The sequence below is a fragment of the Oryza brachyantha genome, chromosome 6 (assembly GCF_000231095.2).
Source record: "Oryza brachyantha chromosome 6, ObraRS2, whole genome shotgun sequence".
In the NCBI taxonomy this organism is placed as follows: Eukaryota; Viridiplantae; Streptophyta; class Magnoliopsida; order Poales; family Poaceae; genus Oryza; species Oryza brachyantha.
In genome coordinates this window covers 17,468,157-17,489,634 of record NC_023168.2, presented here as the reverse complement: position 1 = coordinate 17,489,634, position 21,478 = coordinate 17,468,157, and the positions used below count along the sequence as shown (strand labels likewise).

General features: G+C 38.1%; 3 protein-coding genes across 3 annotated transcripts; all 3 read left to right on the top strand.

Moving 5' to 3' along the window:
- Positions 1-2,692: 2,692 nt before the first annotated feature.
- Positions 2,693-5,978, top strand: LOC102703588 (cinnamoyl-CoA reductase 1-like). The gene is made up of 6 exons (XM_015838250.2): positions 2,693-2,886; positions 3,313-3,482; positions 4,193-4,378; positions 4,835-4,997; positions 5,237-5,426; positions 5,726-5,978. The coding sequence occupies exons 1-6, from the start codon at positions 2,757-2,759 to the stop codon at positions 5,856-5,858; spliced, it is 972 nt and encodes a 323-aa protein (XP_015693736.1). The 5' UTR covers positions 2,693-2,756; the 3' UTR covers positions 5,859-5,978.
- A 981-nt stretch (positions 5,979-6,959) lies between these two features.
- On the top strand, positions 6,960-12,587 carry LOC102703314 (cinnamoyl-CoA reductase 1-like). Its single transcript, XM_006656202.2, has 6 exons — positions 6,960-7,077; positions 8,935-9,104; positions 10,486-10,671; positions 11,385-11,547; positions 11,624-11,813; positions 12,455-12,587. The coding sequence occupies exons 1-6, from the start codon at positions 6,960-6,962 to the stop codon at positions 12,585-12,587; spliced, it is 960 nt and encodes a 319-aa protein (XP_006656265.2).
- Positions 12,588-14,601: 2,014 nt separating this feature from the next.
- Positions 14,602-16,578, top strand: LOC102701460 (cinnamoyl-CoA reductase 1-like). Its single transcript, XM_006657086.3, has 6 exons — positions 14,602-14,966; positions 15,095-15,264; positions 15,372-15,557; positions 15,664-15,832; positions 16,017-16,206; positions 16,318-16,578. The coding sequence occupies exons 1-6, from the start codon at positions 14,801-14,803 to the stop codon at positions 16,448-16,450; spliced, it is 1,014 nt and encodes a 337-aa protein (XP_006657149.2). The 5' UTR covers positions 14,602-14,800; the 3' UTR covers positions 16,451-16,578.
- Positions 16,579-21,478: the final 4,900 nt, after the last annotated feature.

Sequence of the window (21,478 nt, the reverse complement as noted above, 5' to 3'; positions counted from 1 at the left end):
GCTGTGATCCTTCATCAGTTTAGCTGCTGCATGCGCTTCTCATGCTCGTTGGATTTACTGAACTTCTGAAACTGCGAATCCTTGTAATAAGGTCATGTTTAGTTCCTAAAAACTTTTCTTAAAAACATCACATCAAATCTTTGGATATCTAAATGAAGCATTAAATATATATAAACACTAAAACTAATTACATAGTTATGGGGGAAATCTGAAATTTTTTGAGCCTAATTAGGACGTGATTATTCATAAGTTCTACCGTAACCAATATGTGTTAATGACGGATTAATTAGACTCAAAAGATTCGTCTCGTGATTTCTAGGCAGAATCTGAAATTTATTTTGTAATTAGACTTTGTTTTAATACTTCAAATGTGTGTTTAAAGATTTGATGTGATATTTTTGCAAAAAAAACTAAACTAGGCCTAACAGTGTTGTGTTTCACTGTATCATAGTATCAAACATATCGTCACATCGATGATTCTTTTTGTCGCAAAGCCACAGTCGTGTCGGCACAATCGGTACCGTGCTGCTTCGCTTCACCAATGGTGTGAATAGACCAGGTTACCGGAGAAGTTTATTTCACTGTAAGCAGTATATGTGAGCTACCAATGATCTCAACACGAGCAACTCACAACAAGTGGGGACTCGATGTGAGCAAGTCACCGTACTTCAATCCGATATAACGTACCTCAATGGTGTTTCTATTAGTTTTGACTGAATACATCTTATTGTTGCATGAACTGGACCATGATGCAAGTTGATGAGGTATTGATATGAGGCCAAAAGGAGGGTATACCACTATATCTGAACCATTTGCTGAACTTCCAGGCTATCCTGATAATGTGAGATTCGATGAAAAAAAAAATGTGGTCATTGGGTAGCGCTAAATCGTGAAAAGTTTGAGCTCACTTTTAGTCTACACGACCACTTAGTCTCTACGAGAGTTAGTGTGGGTGCAAACCTTGTGCAACAAATGAGAGGACCAAAAGAGATTGAGGCCACCCGAGGTGATCGAGAGGAAGGATGTCAAAGTATACATGGGAGTCGTTAGAAGCACTGTTGGTGTAAGACTCTTGCACCGTTTGGGCTCGTTCGCAATACGCTATTGACTTCAAATTTCCTCTCTTTTTTTCGTGCGCACGCTTCCCGAACTATTAAACGGTGTATTTTTTGCTAAAAAGTTTATATAAAAGTTGTTTTAAAAAATTATATTAATTCATTTTTCAAATTTACAATAGCTAATACTTAATTACTTATATGGTAATGGCTGTTCTTGTTTTGCGTGCGTTGATTTGACGGCTTTGAAGTGCCTCTTGCGAACGAGCCCTTTGTGTGTTTCGAGTCCTTCACCATGACTAACTACACTTATATTGCATTTGTTTACACGTGGATCGATTGGATCGATAGCCTTTTACAATCCTATTTTTTCGGTTCTGCCTCTGCTAGTACTTATAAGTTAAAATTTAAATTTTTAACCTTAAATTTAGTGAAGATTTTGGGAGGTTTTTCATCGTTGTTTATTTTCAGCTTTGTCTTTTAGATCGTTAAGAACACGTATAAAAAAGTTTATTCATAAATTATTTTTATTTACAAATATATCGTTTGACTTTTTCTCGAATAAAGCAAACAATCACCCTCTAAGACTCTTAATAGAACCCTCTTATAAATGTTATCACACAAGTACCATCAAGTTGCGTTATATGTTTTTATATTAGCTACTCCCATGTTTAGGCATATTAAAATTTTGACTGAAGTGTATGGTAGGTTCCTAAACTTTTTCTGCCCTTGTCATCTAGGTTTCGTCTTAAAATAAACATCTAGATTGCAACAAATTGTTAAAATATATAATTTCGCTCCCATTATCCCCATATTTTAACAATTTGTTGCAATTTGTCGCCGCTTATGCCGTCACGCTGTGTTGCAGCTACGATGAGCCGATCGCCACTGATGTGGGCCAGTCCCTACGGGGACGGGGGATATTTTCACCCTATGGGGATCCGGGCCGAGGCCCTAGTTTGGGTCGGGGTTTGGGAGAGGGTTTACACTCGCGGGTTCCCCGCAAGGACCAGGGAGGTCTTTTAGACTTAAAAATGTAGTATAGTGAAGGCTCAATAGGCTTAAAGCCCAGTAAAATCTGAAGAAACCCTAGTTGTAGTTTCTCTCACTCACTCTCAACTCTCACCAAGTGGCGGTGACCACGGCACGATCGCGAGATGGCAGGACATGATGGGACAACACGATGTGGCGGTGCGGCGGCTGGCGACAGAGAGTCTCTTCTCCCTTTCTCTTCGTCACTGTTTCTCAGGAGCGCCGGGGCCTATTTGGGTCCAGGGATCCTTCGGGGTCAACGTCACGTGGGTTTCTAAAACGATCGTGGCAATTTGTGACCAAAATGACATATTATACTCTTATCCTTTTTATCTTATATTTATACTTTTAAGTTAAAATTTAATTTTTAAAACTTAATTTAGAGTGAATTTTGGAGTTTTTTCACATACTTTAGTGTTGGGCCCTTGCTTTTAGTAACTGCCAATACACTTCACTCAAATTTTGTATTGCGGCTGGGCCCACTAGAAAGGCACCCTAAGTGGGCCCGGTCCATCTAGACAAGATCGTGGACCGTGGCGGGCTAGGCCCAGGACCCAATTTCGTGAAAACTCTCGACCACTCGAGAGGAGGCGGAGTGGTGTGGAGAGAGAGAGAGAGAGAGGGAGAGAGAGAAGTGGCGCAAGGCGAACCGAACTCAGCAAGGGAGGCATGGCGGCGGCGGCGGCGGCGAGGCAGACGGTGTGCGTGACCGGCGCCGGGGGCTTCATCGCCTCGTCGCACGTCGAGCTGCTCCTCTCCAGGGGCCACTACGCGGTCCGCGGCACCGTGCGCGATCCAGGTGAGGCCTGCTCGCTCCGCTTCATGGCCCACCTCGCCCTTGCTTCGATTCGTCGCCCCGGAGTTCTCTTGGCTGCTGCGGTGCTAGAGTTTAGTTTAGTTGGTGAAATTTGAAACGGGGATGTGGGAGACTGCGAGGTGGGAGTGCGGGTAGAGCAGTTTCAGAGAGTTGATAAATAAATAAACAATGACCCCCATATTACTGGAAGCTAATAGGAGAGTTTCTAATTCGTAATTTTATTTTTTATGGCCTGGCAAGTCATTGGAACTCATAGAACAATTTGTTATCTTTAGGTGGAACCACAGGAATTTTGATGGCCCTAACTTTTGTGGTTATCTGAAAATTAGTTGGATACTTGTTATGATGGGCTAAAAGTTTTGTTATGCTATGTATGATGGTGATGTTGTGTGTGCCGGTGTGCTGTAGGTGATGCCAAGAATGCTCATCTCAAGGTGCTAGAAGGAGCCGGGGAGAGGTTGCAGCTGTTCAAGGCGGATCTGTTGGACTATGGCAGTGTAGCTTCAGCAGTTTCTGGCTGCGAGGGTGTCTTCCATGTCGCCAGCCCTGTACCCTCTGGCCGCTCCTTGAACCCTGAGGTGAATTGGGGACATAATATATAAGTGTTGGGTTGGTGCAGATAAGATGGAAATAAGGTGATCTTATTTATGTCGAAATAAGGGGACATAGCTGGTTATCGTAACATGGAGAAATTGGCGATCTAATACAGCTGATATTAGCTCAGAAATGAAGTAACATATTTCCCCTTAAAAATTAATGATTCAAGACAGAATTCATTCATTGAATCCGGGTTCTATGATATTGCATTCCTATGTCAAACATTTTATAATTACTAGTCTCTAATCCATGTGTTGCCCAGTTTGTTGTTATTGATATATGTTAATATTCAAAATTTAATAATAGTCAAATACCTATATGCACAGGCTTGTTAGAAAAATTGTCGAGTCGCACCATTATAGCAGCACCATATGGCTTTGGAGCTTAACAGCTTTAGTTCTAGAAAACAGATTTGACTTTAATTACAACAAAAGCGTTACATATGCCTTTAATCTTTTGAGAAGTCCATGCCACACAGAATTAGTTTTTCTGCAGATATCAGTTGCATGCTTCGATGTAGTTCAATGATGCCTGCAACATGCCTCTCACTGCAAGCCTATATTGATGCATTTGATGTAGCTGCCAACGCGCTGAGATTAATTTAGTTCGCTTGGTTGATTAATCTGCGTAGCTGCCGCATGTGCTGAGATTAATCGAGCACAGTTTACCAGACCGCATTGCTGTTTTGCAGGTAGAGGTCATAGCCCCTGCTGTAACAGGCACACTTAATGTGTTGAAAGCCTGCTATGAGGCAAAGGTTAAGCGCGTTGTCATGGTCTCTTCAATTGCTGCCGTGTTCAATAATCCTAACTGGCCTAAGAATAAGGCTTTCACTGAAGACAGTTGGTCAGATGAGGAGTTATGCAGAAAAAATCAGGTGATTAATGCTTCAAGCCAATGCCTTTTCATCTGCAAAATTTCTGTGCGCTAATTTCCTTGGAAGGAGCAAAATTTCTGATAGCTTTTTGTGCATGTTGCTACTTCAAAAATTGATTAATATGACATTATATGATATCCACTGCACTCTTAATTTGTACTTGATACTTTGGATCCCCTATCTCCTCTTGCAATTATTATTTTCATATGCTCAAAATTGGTTTTGGTTGAACTTTGATTCATGCACTCCTTTTTTAGTCAATAATTAATGCATTGTTTTCTCTATTTATATTGCTAACTCCTCCAAAAATACGGCTTTGTCAACAATTACTCTATGCTTTCTGATAATAAATGATATTCCTATATTGACATTAACTATTCCTTGACTCTTGTTTGTGGCATATAACTCCATGTGCTGTATCACCCACTCAAAAGAGGCTATGTTATATTCTGGCAGGATTGGTATTACCTTTCGAAAACATTAGCAGAGCATGAGGCTTCTGCTTATGCAGCAAAAACAGGGCTGGACATCGTAACTATTTGCCCATCATTGGTGATTGGACCCTTGATGCAACCTACAGTAAACTCGAGTAGTAAAGTTCTCCTTAATTATTTCAAAGGTAACAGTGTTACATAGTTATATAGTTTCCTCTTGCAGTTAGATAACTAAAATGATCTATAAAGTATATATTCTGTTTAAACCGTATTATCAGAAATGATGTCTGCCTTCTGGTGTTTCCAACTGAGGAGAGCTTAGTCATCAATAGCATGAAAGAGCTTCATACTAAGATCAAGTTGTTTCAAAACATTGTTTTAGGATTTAAGTGTTCTGTTAAAATTAAAGCACTTTCTTTTGCAGGAGATCGTGATACTGTTGAGAATAGACTCCGTAATGTAGTGGATGTTCGTGATGTTGCAAATGCTCTTCTTTTGGCATATGAAAATCCAGGAGCATCTGGACGATACATCTGCAGCTCAGCTCCAATAAAAGTCTCTGATATGATAAATATATTAAAGGCCTTGTATCCAACTTATACTTATCCCAAAAAGTAAGCCCAATGCCTCAACAATTTACTGGATGTATGTTACCTTTGTAGCTTTTAACTCTGCATTTGTACAACATATATCATGCCATTTCCTAAAAGGGAAGGGTACATAAACCTGGGGTGAATAGGTAGAATTAAAGATCCATATTTTTTCCTTAAATTTTTTGGGCAATATTTCACTACATCACTAAATGCTTCATTAGTTTTACAAGAAATGGATGCATCATATTTGTTCATATCTTCGGTTTCTCTGTGCTTAATTTCCATGCAACTTATTTTCTTCTCATCCAATGGTTTTGTAGCTTTGTTGACGTCGAAGAGAACATCACATACAGTTCTGAGAAACTTCAGAAGCTTGGCTGGATTTTCAGGCCTATTGAGGAAACCCTCCGGGACAGTGTGGAATCCTACAAAGCATTTGGCATCCTTAACTGAGCATCCAAAATTTGAAAAGCTTCATTTGTTAAACTCATCATGATTCTTGTAACCATCGGAACTGAAACAGATTAAATCTGTGATGAGGTCAACCGAGTCAATAAGAAACCATTGTGAAAACCACCAGTGTATCAGCGTATCCTGAATTTTTTTTTCTCTAGGTGTTTTTTTTTTTAAATGTGGTGTGCCGTACATCTATAGTGTTCTGTAGGTGCCACAAATGATCTCTATGCCTGTAATTAACCTTGCACAAAAAGGAACTGTTTTTCATTGTTTGTCTCAAATCAAAGAACACAGTCAAATATCTGGAGTAAATTTCACAAAACTACTTGGAATTTGAGTAAATTACCTTAAAATTATATATTTAAGGGTTTTATCACAAAACTATAGATTTAACACCAAAGTTTTCATACAACTATAGATTTAAAAGCAGTGCACTGTATCACAAAATTACATATTTAATATCAATTTTATCCTAAAATTATAACTTTTGTAACTAAAAAAACATAGTGGAACTCTAAAGTCTAGATCTTTGGTTGTTTCACCATTAATTTCACCACTAAATCCGTAGTTTCATAATACAGGACCTTAAATATGTAGTGTATAGATAAATTTGATGCTAAATTTGTAGGTTTGGGATAATTTAATCAAAGTATACATAGTTTTGTGAAATTACTCTTAAATTTCGATAGGCATCCTGAACTAAATGTTTTGAAAGGAGGAATAATCATCTACATTTTATTTAATTGAGGATGTGTAAGAGCTACCTTTTTTTTTCCTTAAATCTAAGACATATTTGTTGTACAAATTCAAAATGCTCTCGACATATTCTGAAACCGAGGGAGACCATAATGTAACACAACCGCTACAGTACTTCTGATATACAACTAATATTGTCAGCACGTACTGCACCAAACCTCGTCTACATTCCCAAAACTAAGTGTTTCACGGAGGGTTTGCTTATAAAAGCTATAAGTGTTTTAAGAAGACCAAATGTGACTGCACTCGTCGTTCATTTTAATAAACGGAGCATCATCTCATTATTAAAAGGACCATCTTGGGTTGGTTGTGTGCGAGAGAAGAGGAGAGAAGAGAAGATTAATGGCCGCGAGGCAGACGGTGTGCGTGACCGGCGCCGGAGGCTTCATCGGCTCGTGGCACGTCAGGCTGCTCCTCTCCGGTGGCCACTACACGGTCCGCGGCACCCTGCGCGATCCAGGTGAGCACTGCTCACTCACATATGAGCTCGATGATTTGGTTTGATTTTTTTTCGCTGCTGTTTTGTTTTGTTAATACTAAGTGTAACATGTGATACTGTGATGTCAAAAAAATACCGAAGGCTAGTTTTAGATTTATGGAGTGTAAAAGATATATCCTTGGTTCGGAGGAATTTCAATACACAGACACACAATTTCAAGAAAAGAAAAGGAAACATAAGAAGTGGAGGAGGAGTTTTTCCAACTGGTTTGATTAGATGTAAAATTTTCTATTTTTCTCTACAATCTGTACAAAATGGATTTTTCCTCTGATTTTTCTATACTTCATCACTAGTTCCCTACAAACAAAATAACAGTAATAAAAAAAATACTCTTTAGTAAATTAAGTTATTTGTTTTTCCTCCTAAACGAATGAGCCCGTGGTAGTTAGTTATTTAATTTGGGAGAAATTTAGAGGCCCGTGATAGTTAGTTATTTAATTTGGGAGAAATTTAGAGGGAAACGATGCAATATGGAAGCGGGCATGGAGCTCTAATAGTTTCAGAGGAACAAACAAGCAAGCCAAGCGACCATCTGTTGCACTTGGACCTCAAGAGAAGCATTTGTAGATCTTACTTTTGCTTAAGGGTGTGTTTAAATTCTAAAAATTTTTAAAATAAATGTCACGTCAGACGTTTGATCAGATGTGGGGTTAGACTTTTGGACACAAATGAAAAAATAAATTATAGATTTCGCCAAGAAACTATGAGACGAATCTTGCGTAATTAATCCGTCACTAGCACATGTTGGTTACTGTAGCACTTATGGCTAATCATGGCCTAATTAGACTTAAAAGATTTGTCTCACGATTCTTCCATAACTATGTAATTAGTTTTTTTTCCATCTATATTTAGTGCTCCATTTATGTGTCTAAACTTTCGATGTGATGTTTTTGGAAAAATATTTTTAGAAATCTATTATAATATTAATGTACTCGAGGAGTACAACTAGATCCAAAGCAGGGAATCTTTCTTCTTTTTTAAATTTTTTCGTAAGGAGTTTTTTACTTGGTGGTTAGGTCTGTTCGTGGATTATCCCCTCCTTTTAAAGATTAATTCGTTCTGTAAATATTATCAACTATAAAAAGCACAGTTGAAATGATAATCTAAATTCTTTCAACTACTTGTAGATATCATCTTTTAGTTTCTAATCATATAAAGTTTGTGTAACTCTATATGATTCTCGTTCTACCCTGTCTCCGTTGGATATCTTCCAAGAAACCCAAAATGAAACTTGCTCTCACCAACCGTGTCATTTCGGGTAAAGAAGATTGGAGGATTTTGACTATCCTAATTCTCCTGGTCAAAAAAAAAGACTATCCTAATTCTTGTAGCTCTTAAAATTACCGGATACTTTCTTCGTTCTAAAATTTAAACTGTTTTAGTTTTGTCTTAAATCAATATTCCAAATTTTGATCAATTTTATAGAAAAATATATTATGATATGTAATACCAAATAAATATATTATCAAGGCATATCTCATGGTGAACTAATGAAACTTATTTGGTGTAGATATATATTGGTCTATATTTCTTAATATTTTTGGTCAAGTTAGAAAAGTTTGTCTTAGAACAAAACCAAGACATTTTGTGTTTCGGAACATGGGAATACTTATTGAGCAATTTTATGGTCCTTAAGTAAGTACCGAGAGATACCAAAATTTTAGTGTAAAATTTGATACCTTCTAGTACCTAAGGTATCATAAGGGTATCCAAATTTACGTATAAAAAAGTGGTACCTCCTGATATATTCTCAAAAAATATAAAATTGTCCATACTTGTTATAAGGGACTAAAAATTCTATGTGGATACGTTCCATAGGTGATGGCAAGCATGCTCATCTGAGGGCGCTAGAAGGAGCAAAGGAGAGGTTGCAGCTGTTCAAAGCTGATCTGTTGGATTATGACAGCATAGCTTCAGCAGTTGCCGGCTGTGAGGGCGTCTTCCATGTCGCCAGCCCTGTACCCTCTAGTCGATCGACAAACCCAGAGGTGAATTTGCCAACAACATATATCCATATATGTATATATGATTTTACATGGTGGAAAATTATCGGTCTTAGTAAAATACAATTAATGTAAGCTCAGCAGTGAAGCCTTATATTTCATAATATATGTTTTCTGCATAAAATCAGTTGTGTTCTACAAATGGATCCCCTTGGAAACATATTCTAGGAATGGACCCAGTGCTCCGCGCTAAGCATCATGGCGTCGAACCTAAACTACACGGTGACATGTCAGGTGACACCGACCCCTGACAATTCAACGCCATCTTGGCCGAGCACGACCCTGGTCAACCGGAGTCGACGCCACCTGACATGGCGCCGTGTAGTTCAGGTTCGACGCCATGATGCTTGGCGTGGAGCACTGAGTCCATTCCTAGAATATGTTTCTAAGAGAGTCCATTGTAGAATATGTTTCCAAAAAGGACGACAGTATGCAAAACGCAGAGCTATTGTCCAGGGTTCAAGTTCAAATCCTAGTCTTGCACCAAAAAGCTCCATTGTTGATTTGCCAAAACATGGATTTAGAATAAATCTATGCAGGGACCAGATTCCATAATTTTTTTTTCTCGATCCTGGCTTTAGGTTCTTATTCGTAGTTACAATATCCCCGATGAGGTCTTTCTCTTAGAGCGGAGTTTATTTTCATAATGTACAATATAATAATACTCTAACCATATATGTTATGGTGTCACTGGCATATTGCACAATTATTTTATGTATATATTATCATATTGTTATTTTTCATATATTTGTTAGCGGCATTTGTGTCCTTTGGTCCTGCAATCATTTTTTCCCACAAAAAATAGAGAGTTGGTGAAGTGAATGGAATGTTCTTCTCCTTTCCAAAGAAATAGGAGTTGGTGTTAGGTTTGTGACAGGTTTACCACCCACCAACATTAATATTGAAGGAGTATAGATACAATTGATACCATTAAATTCATATTTAAAATTTTAAAAATGCTTCTATAATATGCTAATTTCATATTTGTTCATAATGTATTATGAAAGAAATTTATGTTTAAAGTATACTTTTAAGACCGTGTAATGGAAAACTACTACACCTTATATTTTTGGACAAGGGAGCAATATATTAAGTATGAGAGTATTTCGCAAGATAAAGTACTTGGTACCATTTTCATGTTAACCAATCAATTTATTTTTCTCTTTTGTCCAGTATATATTGCATAGACAAAAGTTTTTTTTAAAAAAAGAATGTCTAAATGCTACAATCAAACACATATTAAGTTATCACATTTCTGTTTTGGCTATAGATTCTTTCAAGTACATGCTAGATTGTCTATCATTTTAAAATCATATCGCGCGATGTCGTCCTCCTATTAAAAGTTATAATAATTGTTATTTTTCAGGCAGAGGTAATAGCTCATGCTGTAACAGGTACACTTAATGTGCTCAAGGCTTGCTATGAGGCAAAAGTTAAGCGAGTTGTCGTGGTGTCTTCATGCACTGCTGTGTTCATTAATCCTAACTGGCCAAAGGATAAAGCTTTCAATGAAGATAGCTGGTCAGATGAGGATATCTGCAGAAAGAATCAGGTAATGTTGTTGTTAATCCTTCAAGTAAACCGACTTCTTTTCAGCGGCTAAATTTTTATATGCTAATAAAGTTCTCTAGAGAAGCAGAATTTCAGATAACTTTTTTCAGTGTTTGGTTTACTTTGTATCCCTCCATTTCAAAATATAAGTATTTTTAGGTTATTTAGACAAGAATAAAGTTAGAGAGAAAAGACTTTAGAAGTACTTATATAATTTTTTCTAATAATTTATGCTACAGTGCTTATATTTTAGAAAGGAGAGAGTGGATTGGTTGCTATGGCATTATACTCTACACTCTTAATCTGTACTGTCTGGCATGGATGCTGTATTCCCCTTGTAATATTTATTTCATGACATGAATTTGGTTTTGATTTCACAGTTATTCATGCACTCTTTTCCTCTTCATTTTGCTATTTTTAACTAAATATGGCCCCCTCAATAACTTTATGCTTTCTAATGACAAAAAGTTTGACAAAAAATACTCATTGACTTTATTGTTTGGTATGTATATCATCCACTCAAAAGAACTGGAATTTTACTTCTATCCTTCCTTTTGTACCTCGAGGTACCGGTACCTCGCGGTATCAAATTGTTTCTGATCGTTGGATCCAACAGTACACATAGTTAGCTAGATTCAATGGTGAGAAACGATTTGATATCTCGAGATACAAAATGATGGAAGTAAAACTCAAAGAACTGATGTGTTCTGGCAGGATTGGTATTACCTTTCCAAAACATTGGCGGAGCGTGAGGCCTATGTTTATGCAGCAAAAACTGGGCTGGACATTGTAACTGTTTGCCCATCACTGGTGATTGGACCCTTGATGCAATCTACAGCAAACACGACTAGTAAAATCCTCATTAATTATTTCAAAGGTAGCAGTGCTAAATTGAAGTATTTTAGGCTTTAACGAATATTCTGTTAAAATGAAGTACTAGTATTCTTTTGCAGGTGATCGAGAGACTGTCGAAAATAGGCTCTGGAATGTAGTGGATGTTCGTGATGTTGCCAATGCTCTTCTTTTGACATACGAAAATTCAGGGGCGTCTGGACGATACATATGCAATTCAGCTCCAGTAAAAGTTTCTGACATGATTAACGTGCTAAGGAACTTATACCTGACTTATACTTATCCAAGAAAGTAAGCCCAACCAACCCTCAGCAAGTAACTTGGTGGTGTGTTGGTTGTTTAACTCTTGATTTGTGTAATATATATCGGTTTGGGGTTTCATGTAATGGAGGGATAGATAATCTGGGATTGAATAAGTGAAATTTAAAATCCATCATCCTTTCCTGCAAATTCAACAAAGCACAACAGAATACCAATTGTAGTGAAGTTTAGTTCTCTACAGGCATGCACTGCATCATCCATCATATACTTCCTCTTGTCAAAAATATTCGACATGCAAGATAAGATTCGGCCAAACTTTTGAAGTGCCGGTCATTTGTATTTCTTAAATGCTTAGTTCTAGAGAAAAATGGTGCACATAGGTTACGTAAAAGACAACTAAACATATTAGATTATAAATTTATTCCGATATAAAACTGTTGGACATAGGTTACGTAAAAGACTAATAAACATATTAGATTATAAATTCATTCCGATATAAAACTGTTGGTCAAAATTTAAAATTTTAACTTCTGTCAAATATTTATGACCGGAAAGAACAGGTTGCAGCTTTGTGTTTAAACTTTTATGTGCAATGTTTCATCGTATCACTGCATGCTCCATTTTTGTTCCTCTCTTCAGCTTTCAGTCATTGACATTCGATGGTTTTATAGCTTTGTGGATGTGGAAGAAGCCTTGACAGCTTCTTCAGAGAAACTTCAGAAGCTTGGCTGGACTTTCAGGGCTACAGAAGAAACCCTTCGGGACAGCGTCGAATCCTACCAAGCATTTGGCATCCTTGGTTAAGCATCCAACTGGCAGAACATTGTCACTGGTTGTTAAACTCATCATGATTTATGTAAACACTGAAACTGAAACAGATTGAGTCGGGTTGACAAGGTCAACCGAGTCAATAATAAGGAATCATTATCACAACCGCTAGTGTATCAATGTATCCTGAATCTTTTGCATCGAACAATGTGGATATTTGATCCTTTTTTGCTGAGGACAGCTTTGGTTCTTCTTCTGATCAATATTTCCATGCTCAATCTTTTGTAGTACTAGTGTGCAGACTGTGTGCTATACTAGTTGTGCAGTTGCTGCCTTGGCTGTTGGCTCAAGGCATATTCCAGATAGTTTATGACTCATTTTGAAATGAGAGATATCCATCGTTATTAACACTTCTTTACTCCACCAATTTTATTAGTTATTTGGATAGCACGAATTTCAGGGATGCTTATGTAGGATTAAAACAGAGTTAAACACGTCTACTAAGGGAAATGGTGAATAGTAGATACAACCAAAATACAAAAAATCTTTTAGCAGAAATAAAAGATTACCTCTGATTACGTTGCTCCTGAGTTTGTTTTTTATTTTTATTTTAAATTTGAATTAATATCTTATATTCTGTATTTGTACACTTAGTATAAAGTTTTTATTCCAAATTTTAGTGGAGATTTTATTCATATGTTTAACATGGTACACTAATGTATTTTTTTCCTCTTTCATGTGAGAACGTGGTGACTACCAGACTATGTATGCACGTTTATGTGTTTCGGTCACATGTCAATTTATTTATCTTGCACCATATCACAACTTCGTATGCCCAATTATTTGTTTCAGCTTTGGATCAAACCATTCAAACGTAGGAATAAAATTAGTCTCGTAGTCGGATTGCCTAGTAGTCCTAAGTGTATATGGGACACACGTTCGACTCTTTATTAGTTAAATTTCTTAATGATTGAATTAGGGAAAGAATAAGCTCGTAAAATATTCATATTCTATTGTGACTCACCCCCTCACTCACATAATCTCATAGTTAATCTCAACGGCTAAATTATAAACTGATAATACTTTAGCGCTTCCTGTCTTATTTAATCCACATTATGTTCGGACTCTTTTTTGATTTATTTATTTTAAATTCGAAATTAGATATTTTAAATGTATTTTTGCTTTGACCTTTTGTTTTAGAAACCGTTATAACATGGACCCACACTTTAAAATTCAATGGATTAGATTTTTTCTTTTTTAATTAATAATGTGTGAATTTCTAGACTTTGACGATCAACATGGTGGCTTCATTTTCTATTTTTTTATTTCTATAATTCTTATTATTTTGGATAGGGGCATTTAACTATTTGTCGCTCCTAAGATTAGATGATAACAGATTTGTTATTCACTGTCTGTGACATATGGACCTTTATGTGTCTATGACACATGGGTCCAATGACAAATCTGTTATCACCACTCGTAAGAGTAGCAAAAAGTTAATTATTCCGTTTTGGATAAGAGTGCGCTTAAATTTTCAAAATTTTGACTGTTAATAAATTATATATAAATTACTACGATAATATATATATATATGAGTCATAAAGTGTATTTTAATAAAAATAAATATTTATTTGTTATATTTAATAAAAATTAGACTCATAAAGTATATTTTAATAAAAATAAATATTTTTAAAAGATCGTATCATTATACAAACGACTCGAATTATTACACTGGGGAAGTATTACCTTATTAAGAATTTAAGATACTCCCTTCATATTTTGTATATGATGTCGTTGACTTTGACCTTTCGTCTTATTAAAAAATATATAACTATTAATTATTTTGTTATAATATGATTATTATAGAAATTTTAAATATGTTTTATAATTTTGTATATTTAGATATAAATTTTGAATAAAACGAATGATAGATTCAAAAGTCAAAGTGTCTTATAAAAAAGTACGGAGAGCGCGATAGACAGTCAACCCGGAATGAAATCTACGGAACCGTCGGAACGGGAGGAGTAGTAGCGGACTAGCGGGCGCCGGATAGGATGAGTAGGAGAGCAGTCCAGGATGTACGAGCGGCGTGGCGCACGCACGTGTCCGGCTAGCCGGTGCAGTTGCCACTCGCCAGGCGCCGCCGGGACACGTGCCGGTGCCGCGCCCACCTGCAGGCGCCGGCCGGCAGCCGCAGCCGCATATATAGAGGACGTCCGTCCGTCCGCGAGGTCGAGACCGAGGGGACGATGGAGACCATGGAGGACGCCGCCGCCGCCGCAGGGAAGGAGATAAGGATGAAGAGGAGGACGGTGTGCGTCACCGGCGCCGGCGGCTTCGTCGCCTCGTGGCTCGTGCGCCGCCTCCTCTCCTCGGGCGACCACGTCGTCGTGCATGGCACTGTCCGCGACCCAAGTAAGATCGACGGCTAATCGTAATCGATCCATCCGATCAAACCCAAGAACCTTGTTGATCGATCGACTTAGTCCATGGCGGCGGCGGCGTGTGACGTGGAATGTGTTTGTACGCGCGTGTACGTGCAGGTGACCCCAAGAACGATCACCTGAGGGCGATGGACGGCGCCGGGGAGCGGCTGCGGCTGTTCAAGGCCGACGTGCTGGACCACGCAAGCGTGGCGGCCGCCGTCGCCGGTTGCGGCGGCGTCTTCCACGTCGCCAGCCCCGTCCCCTCCGCCAAGCCCCACAACCCCGACGTAAGTTGCTCCGCACGTCACGTCTCGGCGACGATGATCCCTCGCCGTCGCCGGTGACCGATAGACCGACTCATCGCGCTAACGTGGGGGCTCTCCTGACCTCGCAGGCGGAGATTCTGGCTCCGGCGGTGGCGGGCACGCGGAACGTGCTCAAGGCCTGCCGCGAGGCGAACGTCCGCCGCGTCGTCGTCGTCTCCTCCGCCGCCGCCGTCATGCTCAACCCCGCCTGCCCCAACGACGGCGTCCTCGACGAGGACGCGTGGTCCGACGAGCACTACTGCCGAGCCACCGAGGTAAACAAACAATGCATGCACACACGCAAATCCATTGATCACTTATGAATTTGTTGCCCAATCGATGTGAGAATTTCTGACATGATCTTGGCACGCACGCATCAAGAACTGGTACTGCCTCTCCAAGACGCTCGCCGAACGCGAGGCATGGCGCTACGCGGCGGACAGCAACGCCGACATGGACGTCGTCACCGTCTGTCCGCCATTGATTCTTGGACCTCTGCTGCAGTCGACAGTGAACACCAGCAGCTCCATCCTCATCAACCTGCTCAATGGTATCCATCCCTATCCAGAAAACTCTCGATCTTATCCTCTCGATCTTCTGAATGTTCAGAAAGCTGGACCATGATCAAACACCAACGCATTTATGCATCTGGGTATCTGACAAACAGTGTCGACTGAATTCCAAGCTAGCAATTGATTATCTTTACGTGTATGTATGTGCTCGCCGGCGGGCAGGTGACCGGGAGGCCGTGGCCGAGGACAAGAGGAGGAACGCGGTGGACGTGCGCGACGTCGCCGACGCGCTCGCCCTGGCGTACGAGAACACGGCGGCGTCCGGCCGGCTCATCTGCAGCGCGTACAACCTGAAGACATCTGAGATGGCCGGCATCGTCAGGCGCTTCTGCCCAGATATCAATTCCCCAAAGTAAATAAATGGAAACTCCTGTGATCGATGATACTCTCGATCGATCTGCATATGTTCAGTTTCGTCATCTTGCAATGTGAAGTTCTGAACTTTTTGACGAATTTCGTGCAGGTTTGTGGATGGGGAGGACGAGAGGGTGCTGAGCTCGGAGAAGCTGCAGAAGCTGGGGTGGAAGTTCAGGGCCGTGGAGGAATGTCTGAGGGACAGCGTGCGATCCTACAAGACTGCTGGGATCCTGAAATGAGAGATAGGGATTCGAGAGAGAAATTCCAAATTAGTGTAACATTTCAGATGTGGAATGCAATAAACCTTTGACATCTTGTGTACAAGTTGCATTATGCATCGTTACTGATTTAATTATTAAATGTGTGTGCAGTACTCTTCAATTTGATATTTTTTATCGATTTGGTCAAATAGTATGGTCTCTAAATCTATCTTTGATTATATCTTCTATTAATATATACAATAAATATTTATTTTTATAAAATTACTCTTTATGACTCGTCTATATATATATATATATATATATATATATATATATATATATATATATATATATTATGTTTTAGAACTAAAATATTTTAAAATGTTGACCAAATATTTGTTTAAAACGATAAAAATGAGACTTTTAAGACTAAAGAAAGCATCATCGATATGAAATCAGGTTGCTTGGGCATGAGGAATGAGTTTGCATGGTTCTCTACCTTGTGGCACTAACAACTATTTGTGTCGAGATGGACGGGCGAAGAGTGGATAAAAAGGAGCCTTTTTCTCACCTGCACTGTTTTTGGCTGCTTCTTCACATTACGCTTCAGCAGTTCAGCACAGAAGAAGATTATTAAAAAGTGATGGGAAGGAGGAAACAGGGACCACAGCACGCTGTAGATCGTGCTCTTTTTGGGGTGTGTGGTTCATGCAAAACCTGTGCTTGTTAGGGTGTGTGGTTCATGCATGAGCAGAAAAGGCCATGGAAGAAATTGCAGGGAAAAAAAAAAGTTGGAGCTTTGCTTGTTTTGGGTTTGGTTCATGCATAGCTTGAGATTGTGGTTCATGCATGTAACAAGAAAACCATAAAAGAAAAATGCAGGAAAAGCATGCCCTTTCGGACCAGTACCTGAAACTGGCGCCTTAGACCAACTCGGCCATCTTGACGTTGTGTTCGAGCTTCTCCTCGTATCTTGGTGACGTTTCATTAGCAGCAAACGAGACGGGCCGAAAGCCGTGGGCCGCTGCTGACCGGGCCGTGACATGGCGAAGGATAGGACTTTATCCTCTACCATACCACCATTATACGTATGGCGTTATAGCCACTGACATATGAATTGTATTTCTCTATAATCTCACATATCAGTAATTATAATACTGTTATAATGATAGAGGATGTGAATATGCGAAGAAAAACCGCAATCAATAATTAAACAACTAAGGACATGTGTGGTCAACGCGGATTTACTTGTGTGCCAAGCAAAGGAGTTTGATGTCTGTGGTATTGTTTTTTTTCATGTGGGTGGAACCAGGAGACCAATCGTCTCATTGTAGCACTGTGGATGACTGTAGGTGGTTATTGCGGTAACTGGGGCCTCCGCGCGGGACGCGGTACGTGATATCCCGTGGTTTGAGTTTAAATTCAAGGAGAATTTAAAATTTTGAGAAAATTTATATTGTATAGATTGATATATATAGTATAGTGTTATCAAAGAAATTTACGTAAAAGTGTATTTCCAGCATAATTAAAAATCATAACCAAGAATTCCGGGAAAAGTTTAGAAAATAGCGTATTGCAAATATAATATTTCGTAAGAAGATGATTAAGAATATTTTGTTGTTGGGTCATTATTAATTTGCACTAGACATTAGAGTACATAATGTTAAAATACAAATATACAACGATAGATATAAGAAAAATATGTATGGAGGAAAATTATATACGCATGTTAGTACCTAGATAATAGTTTTGTTCGTAGTAATGGGCAGTAAGTATAGTTGTGACGCAGCAATCAAAATGAAGTTATTGTCACTTGTTATTGATCTGAATTATTTGGTGAAGGGTGATATGAGTGCATGTTGCAATGTCAAGAATTTAAAAAAAGTCATGTCAAAATTTTTCTTGTTTTCCCTATATCATGTTCTAATATCACAAATATAGTCACAAAATATTTTTCCTATTTTTCTTGTATTTTTTCAGATTTTTTAAAGTATTTTTTCATTTAACATCTCACAAATTTTTTTTAAATCTTCTTCTCTCCGCGGTTTTCTCACGGTAACCGCAGTTCCAACTATGAAAACCACGCGGTAAACCACGGTTTTCGCCGTTCTCATACGTAGTTCCGGCAAGCATTAATCATGGTTCCCGTGCAAAACCGCACGTTTACTGCGGAGATTTGAATTTATTTTTTTTGTTTTTAAATTTATCGTGGTTTTTACGGTATCCGCAGTTATCACGCTACCGTCAAACCGAGGCAGGGGCAGTAGGCACGGCAAGTGAAACCTTAGCCGTATGACCCTTACCGTCAGATATACAAGTGCTAATTATTAACTAAACAGAACTTCATTCGATTTTGTATTGATCTTTAACATTAGAATTAAAGGGAACTTAATATCGTAACTGGGATCGTGGGGGCTCTCCATTGCAGATCTGCCCGTGCCAAACTAGCACAAATACCAACTGCAGTATACTGCATCGTGCGTGCGTGCTAGCCATGACGTTTACTACTCGCGAATTGTCAGTCAAGGCAAAGCAACAGACTCCGACGCCATCATCAGACGTGACCACAACATTGTTTGCATGCCCATCCGGTTCAAAGGCAGGACAGGATAGGACGGTCCAGGCTTTTGCTTCAGACCGTGATGTCAATAGCACCGGGCCATTTCCGTGCAAGCGTCCTCCTCTGCTCCATAAACCATAATTTTTGTTTTACTTGTCTCCATTTTAAAATATAATTATTTTTAAATTATGTAGTATAGACTAAAAAATGTCAAAATATTTTTTTATCACTTAAGTGATCAGTTTTTGAATTTTGAAGTAATTAGATTTTCTTTCTAAATATCTGATTGGCTCTGAAATCATTAAAATGATTGAATTAATGGTAATCAGTGCATAAATATTTATATTGTAATATAAAAATTAAATTTTAGAAATACTTATATTTTGGAAACATACGAAGTATTACGCTTGTCTTGTTGACAAGAGCTGCTCACATTCTCTGCTGCTAAATCACCTGAAGACATCATGAACAACAATTGTCGTAAAGTCCGTACCTTACGACTGTCCTGACAGAAAAGGCAATTAAGCGGAAGGGCAAACCACTAATTACTTTTACCAGAATTTACCATTTCTACTACCGAGGCTCACGTTTTCGATGGAAACTGGTCTTAAATTTCGATGCTTCGACGCTGGGTGAAACCAGATTTAGATGAAAATTTAGAATAGTTTCGAGGAAATTGATCGACAAGGTCATCTTCTTCTGGCTTAAAAAAAACAAACGGCTTACTTGCAAACAAAAATTAATTTACGAATAAAAATGTTATATATATGTTTACAGCGATCTAAAATCAAAGGTTAAAAAATAAACTACAATAAAAAAACCTCAAAATCAACTTTAAATTTAAGATTAAAAATTAACATTTTAGTTTAAATTTAAAATTAAGAATAAAAATTAAAATATAAGCAAAAGCCAAAATACGAGGGTGTAAATTTGACGAAAAGCATCGTACCGAGTACCGACCTGCCAGAACATTACAAAGGTAAACAATGTCACTCAGTTTGTATTATTTTTCTAATAAATAAATTAGTGCATTAATGCCTATGTTTTTAAACCCCTGGATGGTAAGATTTGCAAAAAAAAAAGGACAATATACGACTTTTAGAAAATTATTTCAATGTTCATGTTTTAACTTTATAGTAATAGTTTATTCGCTTATACCATTGAATAGCTATCGCAATATTATTTAGCTATTCAACGTAAAGAAACACACCCTCACTTGAGATATCCAGTTGCATGATGTAGTTGCATATTTTGTATCGGTGTTCATATAATCATATGAAGAAGGCCAAATGGTATATTTGTAAACGAAAAATAATTTGTTAATAAAAATTTTATATGAATATTCTTTAGCAATTTAAAAGTCAAAACTGGAAAATAAACTTCGGCGAAAAAAATCCTAAAATCAACTTCAAATTTAAGGTTAAAAATTTAAATTTTAGCTTATAAATATGAGCAAAAGCGAAAAAAGATTGGGTGAATCTCTCTTTGTTATAGGTGCTAGAATTACTAGCTACTACGATTGGGATGTGGCACTTTGACAAAGTGGAATGGAATTTTCATACCTAGCGGAATATAATACGCGTTCGCAAGTGACACATGAGGCAAACTTTTTTCTTTTATCCGTGTTCACGTTTTCCGAACTATTAAATGATGTATTTTTATTAAAAGATATATATAAAGGTTATTTAAAAAATTAGATTAATCTATTTTTTATATTTATAAAAATTAATACTCATTAATCATGTGCTGATAGTTTTTTTCGTTTTACATGCGCTAATTAGACTAGTTAGCACAAACACGGTCAATAGACTAAAGGAGAGTTTGGGTCAAGACTCAAGAAGCCTCTTTCTTTAGCTGCAGTTTTGGATAAACATACAGGAATTATGTCACTTTGGCCCCTGTGTTTTTGCATAATTTATGCAGAAGTCCACTCTTTATGGCGGAGGGGAGGGTTCTTCATGCAGAATCTCTTGACATCAAATTCACGAATTGCTGAAGTAAATTACAATATTTTGATGTGAAGAATATCATGGTAAGATAAGGAAGAAAGGTGGCAAAGATCTTATTCATCACTGGGAGCCTATAGAATCGAAGCAAGAGGTGTGGATGAGAGTTTGTTTTTATTATAAGAAATACACACGTACTCACAGAACGTTATACATGTATATAACCGTAAAATATATTCATAACAACTTGATACTGGATACACGACACACAAGATTGGTATACTTTAAAACGGGATTACAAGATATACACAACAAAAATCCTCAAACCTCACAAAATTTCAGAAAGAGTTGTGCTAAAACTCCACCATCACATCAACATTCATCCCATAGGTGACCAGGCGTCGTTGTCATCAGTGTTATTGGCTTTACACTTTGCACTTCCAGGTGAGTAAATTTCACAAAATCCAGATAAAAACAGTTAGGAGTATTTTGTAAACATAAATAAAGTCGACCATTTATTCAGATTTGTACAGTGACCTGAGTAGTACCCAAGGTTCTGGG

Bases quoted from the DNA above. Each gene is read 5' to 3' on its own strand.
- LOC102703588 (XM_015838250.2), top strand. From the start codon at position 2,757: ATGGCGGCGGCGGCGGCGGCGAGGCAGACGGTGTGCGTGACCGGCGCC. The intron at 3,483-4,192 runs GTGAATTGGGGA...GCTGTTTTGCAG, and splicing joins GCCGCTCCTTGAACCCTGAG to GTAGAGGTCATAGCCCCTGC. The intron at 5,427-5,725 runs GTAAGCCCAATG...ATGGTTTTGTAG, and splicing joins ACTTATACTTATCCCAAAAA to CTTTGTTGACGTCGAAGAGA.
- LOC102703314 (XM_006656202.2), top strand. From the start codon at position 6,960: ATGGCCGCGAGGCAGACGGTGTGCGTGACCGGCGCCGGAGGCTTCATC. The intron at 7,078-8,934 runs GTGAGCACTGCT...TACGTTCCATAG, and splicing joins CGGCACCCTGCGCGATCCAG to GTGATGGCAAGCATGCTCAT. The intron at 11,814-12,454 runs GTAAGCCCAACC...ATGGTTTTATAG, and splicing joins ACTTATACTTATCCAAGAAA to CTTTGTGGATGTGGAAGAAG.
- LOC102701460 (XM_006657086.3), top strand. From the start codon at position 14,801: ATGGAGACCATGGAGGACGCCGCCGCCGCCGCAGGGAAGGAGATAAGG. The intron at 14,967-15,094 runs GTAAGATCGACG...GTGTACGTGCAG, and splicing joins TGGCACTGTCCGCGACCCAA to GTGACCCCAAGAACGATCAC. The intron at 16,207-16,317 runs GTAAATAAATGG...AATTTCGTGCAG, and splicing joins CCAGATATCAATTCCCCAAA to GTTTGTGGATGGGGAGGACG.